The sequence below is a fragment of the Plectrocnemia conspersa genome, unplaced genomic scaffold (assembly GCF_051122295.1).
Source record: "Plectrocnemia conspersa isolate PC_06_02 unplaced genomic scaffold, ASM5112229v1 ptg000013l, whole genome shotgun sequence".
In the NCBI taxonomy this organism is placed as follows: Eukaryota; Metazoa; Arthropoda; class Insecta; order Trichoptera; family Polycentropodidae; genus Plectrocnemia; species Plectrocnemia conspersa.
In genome coordinates this window covers 7,193,192-7,206,538 of record NW_028277177.1, presented here as the reverse complement: position 1 = coordinate 7,206,538, position 13,347 = coordinate 7,193,192, and the positions used below count along the sequence as shown (strand labels likewise).

Below are 13,347 nucleotides of genomic sequence, written 5' to 3'. Positions count from 1 at the left end.
TGAAGGTTTTCGCTCTCTCGACCGGCAAGCTTGTAAGGGTTCGGACGCGTGCCGTCGCGCGTCCACCCCACCTTTGTAATGTAAACTCCGTCTATCTTAAATAAATATTACTGCAGCGGCTCAATCTGTGTCTCATTGCCACCCGTCACCAACAGCCCCTAAATTGGTGACCCCGACGTGATACTCGGAACACATGGAGTCAGATTCAAAATGGCAGACACAGACGCCGCTGCAGTACAAAAGCCGAGCCGCTGCTGAGCTATTTGCTGCCACCCCGCCGGTGCTTCCCTAGATCCGGACTCGAGCTGGCGGATCACCAAGACGATGGGCCTGCGCCTCCGACCATGAGCCGCCATCGTCAGCTGCCGCCGCCGACCACGTGACACAGGAAGCACCCGGCGCCACCACGCGCCTCCAGCGAGAAGCCACCGAAGTGCTGCCGTAGACTGGGCTCGAGTGGACCACGCGTGACCCGTCACACACCCGTAGGGCTACGCCCCCGCGACTCCGAGCTCGAACCGCATGTTCGGAGCTCGTCACGCGCGCGCCCTGTGTAGCTGCACCGAAGCACCACAGGGCCCCGAAAGGTGCTCCCGGACATGCCCGTTCTTCTCGCGCCCCCTGGAGCCCTACGCGCCGCCCGGGTCTACACGTGTTCCACTCGGCTTGGAGCGAAGCACGCCGCGCGTCACTGGAGGCCGCGCCCTTGCGCCTCATGGAGCCCTACACGCGCTCCCAGAAGCGGCGCCGCCACACCATGCGTCACGACTTTGCTACTTTTGTGCCGCCAGCATTTAATCAACAGCAGCGCCAAAGCCCCCATACCCCCCCCTGGTTATAGTTCGCAATTGTAAATTGCTAGGGCCGGAGCCGTATGAGGGCCAATATAGATTTGTTATGGCCAAAACTGGTCGGCGTAGAAGTAGCGTTGTTGTGACGGTTTTCGCTCTCTCGACCGGCAAGCTTGTAATGGTTCGGACGCGTGCCGTCGCGCGTCCGCCCCACCTTTGTAATGTAAACTCCGTCTATCTTAAATAAATATTACTGCAGCGGCTCAATCTGTGTCTCATTGCCACCCGTCACCAACAACCCCTAAAAATGTTTTTCAGGGACCCTAAAAAAACGTCAGATAAAAATTAAAAACTTATTTATATAATAGACTATTTTTATTATAAAACATTCATTTTAAAAGTTGCCTCTTTGCAGTTTGGCACTTCAATTTTACCAAAGACCCTTCAAACTCGTATACTTTTCTAATAACGGATTCATTCATATCTTTCGAATAAAATAATGATTTCACTTTTTCGAAGGCCAATAATGCTTTTGTAAATGTCGAAACATGTTAATTACTGCATTCTTCACCATATTTTTCTTTATTGATGGTATTAGTTGCATCACACAATGACTCGATAGACTCGGTGTCAGGTCACACTGCACATATATGCAAAGTCGTGTTCCTCTTGAGCTGTAAGACGTCAGTCATCATCAAATGAATATTTTGATTCCTCTTCAGTTGCCGCCAGTCATTCCTGAGAAATAACTGCTCTGGGATGTAACCACACTTCTGGAAGAAATTTAAAACAGCTGTTATTATTGCAGTTGTTATATGTGCAACTTTTCTGAACACGCAAACGGGCAGTTGTCATAGAACCGTTCAGAAAAGCAATATATATTATGGTAAATTATTTATCGCTTTCGACCAAAATTAAAAAGTTGCACCATGAAATGTCATGTTGGTTATGTTGGTAGCCGTGGCTGTCACGAAACGGTGGCGGGCGGCCAGGCATGTCGGCTGGTGAAGCAATTTGCGCGGTATGGACAGAGCTAGGGCTTCGGCCGCCGCAAGTGGTGGCGGCGCGCGGCGGGGCGCAGGGCAGCGTCCCTCTCGAGTGGCTGCGAGATCTTACTCGGCGCCACCGGCTCGCTCCCGCTGCTGCTTGTTCCGATGGACCGACTTTTGACGTTTACATCTCGGTCGGTGACCTATTTGCTTAATGCGCATATCGCATCGAATCAATTTATTGTTATTTATCCATTTTTTATAGGTATACCCAAAGAAAAACGAAAAAGTACTACCTTTACCAAGAGCAAAGTTGAATTCAGGAAAATGCGAAGCACCCATGTCGTATTCCCAATTGCTGCAATATATTTCGCAAACGAACCACAGAAATTTATGGAGAGAGTCGTATAAGAAAAGAGTGGCCCGTTCGATGGGTGATCCGGACGGCGAACAATCTACAGTAAACGTGATCGATTACAACATTGCTCTCGTCGAAACCGTAGCGAGATTGTATGGTTGTAAAATAATAAAAATCAAAGCTGATCCCACAGACCCCAACGGGCAAACTTCTGAAGTTGCGTCCAGTAAAAGTGTCTCCAAATGTTTCGAATCCCATTCCAATGTCTTACCGGCCGTTTGTGCAGTTGAAACGGACAAGACTGTCTTTGTGATACATCACAGGCGATACAGAAGCGATCTGTTGAATTGCGTCACATTCAGTCCTGCGTTGCTAGAACAGAATTATTCTAGGAAATTGTTTATAGTTTATCAATTATTGCAAATGTCCAAATCTACATATAATAGAGGTTTGAACATAGGCGAGATTACGTTGCAAGATATTTATTTAACTGAGAATCTATGGATACAAGTAGCACCGCCCGCAAACTCGAACGTTATAATCGTAAATGCAGAAAATATTAGCGAACAACCGAAAGGAAAGCCTTTGTCAGGCGAAGTATATCCAACGTTCAAAAAAAGCTATGATTTATCCGGAGATTATGATAGTCTCACTAGAGACGATCTTGTCAGTTTAGAAAAATTGTGTAATTTATGGGTTAAAGGATGCTTATCAAATCTAGATTATTTGATACACTTGAATATATTATCCGGAAGAACATCAGGAAATCCTGCTGCTCATCATGTCGTTCCATGGATTACAGATTTTTCTTCTAGATGTGGTATTGCATTTAAGATTAACGATGTATTAAATATTAATTAATTTTAATTAATATTTTATAATATAATTATTTAGGCAAACAATGGCGTGATCTTACAAAATCAAAATATAGACTAAACAAAGGCGACAGGCAATTGGATATGACTTATGAAGTGATAGCAAAAGACTCGCAAAATTTACTATCGGTACCGCAACAAATACCTCATCATGTACCCGACGTTTTATCTGATATAACATATTATGTATATATGGCCAGAAGGTATTTTACAATTAAACAAGTTAAATTAAATCATAGTATATTTTAATTAATATTAATTTTAGAACACCAAAAAGCACACTATGCCATTATGTAAGAAGCAATTGGGTACCGGCTGAATATCCGAGCTCTATACAAAGAATGCAGGAATGGACTCCGGACGAATGTATACCAGAATTTTTCACTGATCCAAATGTTTTTAGAAGTATTCATGAAGATTTACCTGTAAGTTTATGTTGTAATACAGTCTGTTTACTTTTAAAAGTCATAAGACAAATAACTTTCAACTAAATTTCTACTGTTCAAAAAATTTTTTTTTGTTTTAATTCTGAGAAATTTTTATTTAAGTATTCCCATTTTTTCTTTAATTATTCAAATATTTATTATTTCTTGGATAAATTTATTCATTAATAAACAGTTTTGGTAGGAAATACTCGAATTGAAAAATTACTAAAAAATTATTTTATTAACTCAGTTTGGTACAAGTGACACTCAATTGTGACAGTCACCTTGAACATTTGTCTGAATATTTGTGATGAATTAAATTTTTTGATGTCGAGTATTGATTATATACACAATATTTCTAGCATTGAGAGGGTAAATATCCTACTGTGCGCATCCACGCTTGTCTTGACCAATCGGAGCTGATGGAGGTGTAAATCTAATTTGCACGAAATTCTAATTAATAAAATGTGACCTTTTATACGACCACGTATAATCTTTTACCGTCGACCAGGGACAGCCAATCTCTTCTGATAATTCCTTGATGGTTTTGCGCTGATCTGATTCTACAAGTGAACAAACTGAACAACACAAAAAATAACGAGATTTCTTTTCGCTTTACCTAATATACTAATTACTGACTTTTTTCGAACTATAGGAGGTGCAAAACAACAAAAAAATATATATTTATATATATATATATCCTTATTTAAACAATTAACACTTTTATTCTTCACCAAAATATATGAAAAAATTATACAAAATCCAACACAAACATATCAAATCAGTATTTAATCATTAATTAAATTTAAGTGCAATGTGTGTAATTAAGTTTAAACGCATGATTTCTGCGTATATTTAAATATGTATCTGACTTAAAAGTGAATAGATTATAAGAATATTTATACTCTAATAATGTTATTTATGTATTTATTAAAGAATCTTGAAACTCCTGCATGGGCCACATGTGTGGAAGATTTCATTATAAAACACCGGGAAGCATTAGAGAGTATCCAAGTATCCGAATCTCTACATCATTGGATTGATTTAACTTTTGGATACAAGTAATAATAATATTGTATTATATTTCCGTGTATTTTACCTCCAATTAATAATTTATTTTTATTTTTAATAATTATAGATTGTCTGGAAGTGCTGCCGTTAAGGCGAAAAATGTGTGTTTATCGTTGGTAGATAATCACACTGAATTAAATAGAGCAGGACCAGTTCAGTTATTTACTTGTCCACATCCGGCTCGTCTATCTCATAATTTACATAGTTGGGGTGAAAAATTACCACCGAGAATAATTTGGCATAAAGAAAAAAGTAATTGTAATCGAATATTTCAATTTATATTATGATGTGTGTTATATTGATTATATATTTTTTCAGAGACAGTAATGAAAGCTAATGAAAGCTCGGATGAAATATCTGACGATGATGCCAATTTACCTCAAAATTTATCCAATCTACACATTCCGTCATCTTATAAACATTCTCGTTCTTTACGTAATAAAAGTAGCAGTCGTAGTAGAAGGCATTCTAAGAAAAACGATCTCACAAGAGAAGCTTCAGTCTCTCCGAGCCACTCTGTATCAGAATCCAAAGAAAGATCTTCGCAACTGGGGCATCATCATTTTAAAGTTCAAAAGTCAGAATTGGGAAAGAGCGTCATATATCTTCCTAAAGAATATAATCCAGTGAGTCAATTGGCTGCCGTTGAAAGTCTCTATAATTTTAATTTGAAAACATTCTATTCGCATAACATAGACGGAAATACGGAAACTACTAAAAAAAGTGATAATTATGAACATACCAACGTTTACAAAGTGAGTAAGATGCTCAGTACTTATAATCCTGAGTGTCAGATAGAGACTAATTCGTTCACAAATCAAATGTTTGAGCAGCAAAATTATTTTAAGAGATACAATAAAGTCGATTCAAAGGATAAGAAGGATAGGATGTTCAACGTCAGATTGGTCACTCACATTTCGCTGTTCAAAGAAGCTGTGTTGTCCAATAGAAGGAAAGATATGCAAGTGTTGGGTTGCATTATTGTAGAACTGTTTTTGTATGAAAAATTACGACCCTTAGCAACGAAATCTCTTCAGAGTTTTTCTGAAAGATATAAAATGTGTCGCTTGGTTTTAAAAAAGAACATGAACACATTGCCAAAATGTATTAAGTACATAGTTTGTTTATTATTGCAAATTAATGAGAATGAAGAACTTCCTGAAAACATGAATTTAAGTGCTTTGGATAGTCTTTTTGCTTGTGTTAGTGATAAAGGATTACCGCAACCGTCTTCTTTACAATTACTACAGCCTCTCTTATCAAATCATCTATTTCCGTTTCCTCCGGGGTTTCCAATCTTATATATGATGGCTACGGTATTACACGAATATTCAATAACCGAAAGAGAGCTCGGTATATTATGTTCGTTCGAGTGTGACGGACAAGAGTGTTCGAAGTATCAATCTTTCGATAAAACGAGATTATTTTTCATACAAAAGATAGCCGAATCTAAAGTTTATTCATGTTCATTACATCTAGAAAATTATTTGAACAAATTAAATAGTTATAGCCAATTCGATAGTGTCGAGTTATTTATACCATATTTTATAGAATTGTTACAGAATAAGAATACTTGTATATTGGCAGCTTGGTATTTATTCGATCCTATTGCTAAAGCTCTAGGACCTTTAGAGACTAATAAAAAGCTATTAAAATTAATATTGAATTTATATGATGAACATATTATGGAGAAGAGTGATGTGGACGCTCCCTGGAACGAAAAACATGTTACTATATACACAAATAAAAAATCTGTAAAGTTATATCATAATATATTCTTATTGCAATTGATCGTTAGATTCGGATTACAGTGCTTTTTAGAAAATTTTATCTCGCATTTAGTCGAAGCTGTGGGTGGATACAAGGATATAATTACCGATGATATAATGCATTCACACGTAGACGTTAAATCTATGAAGAAGTTAACTTATTGCGAAGAGTCTTTGAAAGTGTCGAATAACCCGCACGATATGATGTCGCCGGATACTTCGTTTGGATCTGAGAATGTATCTACTCCTTGCGCCGATAAAGAATCTTCGGTTAAAGATATCACATTAGAAAGTGACGTGTTTCACTTTGAAGGCGATTGCAGTAAAGAAGTCTTTTCGCCAAAATCAATACCTGAAGTTGATAATAAAAGTTGGGATTTCAATAAAGCAAAGATTAAATGCCTCTTGGAGGAGATTGACTTAGAATGTAGCTCTCCAAATTTGGATGCTTATTTAGATCACGCTCAAGCCGTTGAAGCCACTGAATCTATATGCGGAGGAGACGATGAAGACGTTAAAGTGATGGAACCGGATCAAGAGTCAAATAAAGAGGCTGAAATCAGTTTGAATTCGGAACATAAATTCGATCCAATTTCTCCGTCCATTAACGTGCAAGCCTCTTGCGGTCAAACTTTCATAAGTTACTTAGATAGTGATGATAATGATTTCAGAAATAACACTAGAAACTCAGATATGAAATTGTTGAACAGCGGAAGCTCTAGAGCTTCAAAGAACAAGCAAAAAAACAATCGTAGCTTGCAGAGTAATCAGCAAGAAATATCTACTAACGTTAAAGATTATAAAATATCAGAGATGACTTCCGAGAGTCTGATTTGGCTCGCTCACAGACTCGGGCCAGTGTTGACGTGTAAATTTATCACGAGAAATTTGCTGAAGATGTTGACTCTTTGTTACATCGGGCAAGATAATTTGTTGCCATCGAAAGAGATGCCGAACAAAGGTTTAGATTCACTTTGCATTGCAAATGGAAGACTTGTCGGTGATAAAAATGCAGCCAAGGTTATAGAATGCCTTACGTCAGTCGCAGGTATGTTTCAAATTTATTTTTCTAATCGTGATGAAGTTTTTGATTCATATTTAATTTTTCAGCCCTATATGGAGAACAGTTGATCTTATTGCAATATTTTCCTCATATGGGTGATTTGATAGCGTCATGTAGAAGAAGAATATCCGGACCTTTAGAAGGTGGTCTCATTGCATGCTTACAGTTGTTGAGATATCTTGTACCTTATCTATCTGACGTCAAATTGATGGAACAGTTGCAGGTAAATTTTGATTTACAACACATATTCCATTGAACATCATTTATCAAATCTCCTTTGCAGGATATTATTTTGAAAAACATCTTACATCCGACTGTTAGGTTGATATCATCTACACGCTCCACTTTTCCTAATGGTCATATTGCAAGATCAGCGTTGGCTAGAAAGTTTCTCGAAACGTTATATGTTATATCGCTCAGAATTGGTCCGGAAATGACAAGAAAACATCTTTGTGTTCCCGCTTTGCAGAGATTTTGCGTATCCTTCGACAAAGCTTATGGTAAAGTTAAAGAATTGAATTGTAACGAAACGAGTTCATCTTTGAATGCACCAAAGGTTATATTAATGTTCATGTCATATTAAATTATATAAGCTTCATTGTGGTGTTAAATGTGTACGTTTTTGTTAGGATTCTGATGACAATGGTGGTACGTCTTTTATAGAAATATGCCGAGATGGAACGATTGCTGAATGGCGCATAAGGGGCGAGGAAATTTTGCCCGAAGGAGATATGGCCGCGGAATCTACTTCGCCTCCCCAATTGACTGATAAGACTTCTGAATGTCCTGTAAGAGTTGATTAATTAGTAAATGTCAAATTTTCCAAATTTTATGATACCTGGTTTTGCCTGTGTTTTGTTTTGTAGACAATGTTTTTGATAAATTATTTTAATCGGCTAAGACATTGCAATTCAAACTGGCTCAATAACTTATTTATTGTCATGGTGAAAGCAAGGTGAATTAGAAATTGGAGACATTTGAAGTATGAAAAGTCAAATCGCTAAAAATAAATTTAATTCTGGAAGTATACCAACCACATTCCATTTCACAGTTTTGAGATATTCCTCAGCAGCTTAATCGGGCTACTAACATTGGGAGCTAGTTTGTGCTGTGTTCCACTTAAATTCTGCGAAATTAAGAATTCAACAGGACTACCTTTTTTGCATCAATTATTTAAAATAAACCTGATCCATCTGGCATCATCTCTTGAATCGAGAATTGATTTCAACTAATTTTATATGGAAACTCAAAAAATTTTTTTAACTATTGTAAACGAAGGTTTCATAAAACACAGAAACAATTACTAAGACCTTTTGTTTGCCTAATACGATATATCGGTTGTTTGCCTAATACGATATGTTTAGAAATTTGTCCCCAAACAAAAATTTCTATGATATCTTTCTTTTTTTTAAGCTTCTTATTTTTAGTCTCCTTCTTTTTTGTATTCAAAATCTGGTCACCTTAGTTAATGCCACCACAATGACTCATGACTTGTGAGTAGAGTTCTCAATCGAATATTCGATTATTAGACTCAACTAAATGAATATTCAAATTGATTGAATATTCGTTTATACTATCTCAAATGAAATTTGAAAAAAATCTTAGAATGAAACAATTCGTATATTTTAGTAGTATACTACTTTATACACAGGTAAACGTTTTTTCTTTTAATATACCTGAGTGACTAGTGCCGCTCCAAAATCCATGGTTCTTATGCATCTTTATTTTGTCTCGAAATGCAAGACAATGAAACTTCTTATTAACAAAAAAATGTTTTTACGCCTTCGAAAAACATTTATAAACATAATTTTTATCGGCCGTATCTACTATGACCGAATAGGTTAAATAAATTAATTTCGGTAAAAACCTAGAAAAAAATACGAATATACTCGATTATTCGAATACTTGATCCATTTTTTATTCAATATTCGATTAGTTAAAATTACGAGTAATTGAGAACTACTCGTGAGTGATCTGTGAAGATATAATCAGTAGCCAAAGTCATACTGAACAAAATTTTATTATATACGATTCACTTTCAGATTAACCAAAGTATAGTGTTCCATTCATGATTTTTAGTAATTTTTAAAATAGGAAAAGCGACATTTTCTGTATAAAAAATCTTATTACTATATCCATGAGATAATGAATAGCTTCAATATTTTTATGGCTCAAAAATAAAATCTATGGTATCTAATAAATGATACCTTATAGGGAAACATTTTGAAAAAAAGTGCAAAACGATTGTTCAGATGATAACGTTTTTATTATGTATTTAAAGGCATTGGAGGAAATACAAAGTGTATTCACGCACGAGTTAGCCTATCAATCGTACGTATCGTTCACAAAGTTCGTTGGTGAGGAGACAATGCAGCGCAGTTTGAAGAATTACGATATGCTGAAAGAACTTTCCGAAAAGCATGAAAATCAAGCTAGGATGAGGTAAAGTATACCATTAATACTGAATGTGATAGTCAATAATAATTTCATTAAATAATTTTAGTCCACTTCGTAATGATGAATGTGATGTATCGATGGAACTTAATAATAAGGTTGATTATCCTGAAAGGACTCAAAAAAAATCTGAAAGCGTACCATTCAAAAAGCCGTACAATGAAGAAGAATCTTCTAATGCAAATAGTTTTGGATCGGGTGTGATTGTTATTGGAAATAGAATCGACGTGCAAGATGATCTGAATGAAGATATACTATTAAAAAGTGATATCATCCAATCTGAAGTGTTGAATATAGTATCATTTAAAATGAGCAATGGCGTTAGATCAAGCAGGTATTAAAAAAATCATATATTTTATTTTTTAGAAATGTTAATAATTATATTCTATTCAATTTTGATAGGCATTTACGTGGTGATTGGTTAATGTATTGGGAGCACGAGATAGGGAGACCTGATAAAGAAAACACGTTCAATTTGAAGCAGATCAAGTTACAAACATTCTCTGGACACACTCATTCCGTCAGAAATATTATATGCCTAGATAACGAGAACAGTTTTATGACAGGTTCCAAGGATAAAACTGTGAAGTTGTGGTCGCTTCGTAATCAAGTAAAAAGCTAATCTCTTACATAAAGATCATGGGTGCTACTAATACACAAGTTTTTGATTGTGTATGTAAGAATTAACTACTTAAACAATCATTAAAACGATATGAAGACAAGCGCCAAATGTTAAAAAATATTTATGACAGATTTAATGATGTTCAATTCAGTTATACTACTTGTAAGCTCTAGTGTATTTGTAGCACTGGTGATTCAGACGACTCAGTTATATTTATTAGGTTAATTACTATTTTTATTATTATTTATAGGGAGACGGAAGTGCTGTATCATCGTGTCAATGGACTTATACTGGTCATCGTAAAGGAATTTTATCTTTGTCTTTCTTAGAATCTCAAAGATTAGCCGTGTCTACGGATTCTGTAGTTCATATTTGGGATCCGTACGTCGAGAGCATTATAGCTCAGTTAGATAGTTATAAGACGGCACCCGTTAGCATTGTAAAAGCAATGGCTGCACCGTCCGCCTTAATTTTAGCCGCTACGACTGATACTGTTCTTAAGGTTATAGATGCAAAGACTTGTACGTACACACACGAATTGAAGGTATAATACTGCTGTTATAATATATATTATTTGAATAATAAAATACTTAAATTACACATGTTTAGGTAACTTTCAATCCGAGCACATTTATTCGATGCATTTGTGTTTCTCCGTCTGGTAAATGGATAGCAGTGGGTCTCGCTACCGGTCATTTGTCATTGCTAGATTCAAGGACTGGCATGTTAATAAATCATTGGAAAGGTCACGACGGCGAAGTTCTTCAACTGGTGACAATCAATGAAACTAACATCGTCAGCTCTAGTCTAGATCAAACGGTTTCAGTCTGGTCAACGATTGATGGAAAATTAAAGTTTCAATTAAAGTAAGTCGTTATTGAACGTCTCCATAATGCCATGATCTCTCAACTATTTTTAAATTAAAACAGGGGTTCGACTGAGCCGGTTCATTGCTTGGCGACTTACTACGATGAATTGATATCAGGAACTACCAACAATCGGATAGGCGTTCACATGTCGATCGATCAAGATGCTAGTTTTTCAAGTACCAAATTGCGGTCGGACACTTTCAAAGGCGTCTTGACATCAATGGCAGTTTTACCGTTGAACAGAATGTTACTATTGGGCAGCGAAAGCGGTAATGTAAGCTTATTATGTTAATGTGATATACCGAATAATATAATACCAAAGTCTGTAGAATAAATTTATATATAGAGAAAGTAAAGTTCAATTAGGATTGTTAATCCGTGCAATGAATATTGTATTATAGTTTCGTTTATTACAAATGAAAAATGTTTATAGTAGTAATTCACCGAAGAATAAAATTGTTCCTATATTTATATACATATTTCATGAATTTCTTTGAATGTTATTTTAGCCAAAGCTGTTTTATGATTAAGGTTTTACTTTTTATGTAAATTGTGATCGATAACCATGTAAGTTGTTAATAAATATTGTTAAATACACATGTTACGATGATATAAATTCTGTCCATTTTATATTGTGATTTTATTGTACAAAAAATATTTATTCTTCTAAAGTAGCCAAACTCAATGGGAAACATTTATCGATACAATTATGAATTATTCAATGATTTGCTTCTATATTCCATTACCTGTATTTATTTATAAAATGCTCTTAAAAAAGTTTTATTTGTTATTTGATATTATTGCAAATAATGGTGATATTATTTATTAAAACAATATTTGTATAAACAAGTGGAGATATACGCTTACTTATTATGTTATAAGACTTGTTATTTTTTTAAAAGATAAAACTAAATTCTCATAAAAAATAATATATTTATTTTGAAAGTATGCTTCTTGACTTATTCCTTTCCTAAATAAAATTAAATATAAATGTACAGGGTAAAATAGTAGTTTATAAAAAAATCTAAAATTTAGAGAAAAAAATGCTGTAAGTAAAATAGTAGTTTAAAAGAAAAAGTTATTAAATTAATTGCTGCAAGTTGAGAAATTTGCTATATTAAAATGGTAATTTATAAGATAAAAATTTCACGGTCAAAAATTCGGTTTTTGATTTTACTTATTTTAAAAATATTGTTGAACATTATATGTTTTCTTTTTTATAAATAAATTATGTCTATCTAAAAATCATTTTATTTGTTTTTTTTTATCAAGTTTAAATCGTCCAGTTTTTACAACAAATTTTTCAAAGATAATAATAATAACTGATCAATATCACGGAACTGACCGAATATAATTTCCTAAAAAGAGTCCTAGAAATGAGTGAAAAGAGTCCCCTTGTCTTACAAACATATTTTTTAGAATATAACTCGATGGCGAATTCACAAAATATTTGATAACTTCTAACTTTAGAGAATGCAGTTATAAATTTGTCAAAAACGACCTTTTCCCGATAAAATGATTTTTTTTTATGTTGCGTATTTGACAAAAGTTGACCAGGTTTGTTTTAATTCGTGTAAAACCTGAATTTATATGTTGCGATTGTAAGTCTACACCTCCAAAGAGACCCCAACTGCTCTTTTTTGAAACTTAGACAAATAATATAGCAAACTGCAAACCATAACAGTGTTTCTCAAACTGGATCCGTGTCCCCCTAGGGGACGCGAAGCAGTTTCAGGGGGACTGTGAATGGATCACTTAGCTGAAATTGGCTTGTATTTATCTGGTCAGTATTTAAAGCAACTTTTTGGCAGTAATTATATTAAATGGTTAGTATTATGTTGACAGATGGTCAGTATAATAATACAAGTTTGACATTTGATCTGTGAATTCCATTAACTCTGCGCTTAGGGACGTCATTTCAGCTTTTTCCAGAGAGGTAGGGGGACAAAAGTTGGCCAGTCAGTGTTTGTTTTCTTAATATTTCCATTTCAATAAGATTCATAGTATTTCATTAAATGACATCCATTTTTCTGGTCAAATTTAAGGGATCACTGTTACCGA

At 35.0% G+C, this 13,347-nt stretch overlaps 1 protein-coding gene across 2 annotated transcripts; it reads left to right on the top strand.

Moving 5' to 3' along the window:
- Nucleotides 1–1,730: 1,730 nt before the first annotated feature.
- Wdr81 (WD repeat domain 81) lies at nt 1,731–12,534 on the top strand. 2 transcript variants are annotated; one of them, XM_088201598.1, is made up of 16 exons: nt 1,731–1,974; nt 2,046–2,958; nt 3,033–3,216; nt 3,279–3,438; nt 4,375–4,499; nt 4,577–4,761; nt 4,828–7,326; nt 7,389–7,564; nt 7,625–7,841; nt 8,005–8,129; nt 9,623–9,783; nt 9,845–10,129; nt 10,198–10,405; nt 10,668–10,961; nt 11,027–11,283; nt 11,347–12,534. In XM_088201598.1, the coding sequence occupies exons 1-16, from the start codon at nt 1,786–1,788 to the stop codon at nt 11,576–11,578; spliced, it is 6,210 nt and encodes a 2,069-aa protein (XP_088057724.1). In that variant the 5' UTR covers nt 1,731–1,785; the 3' UTR covers nt 11,579–12,534. The 2 variants fall into 2 exon arrangements, with proteins under 2 accessions (XP_088057724.1, XP_088057723.1); XM_088201597.1 differs by having other exon boundaries at nt 7,625–7,897; nt 7,971–8,129.
- Nucleotides 12,535–13,347: the final 813 nt, after the last annotated feature.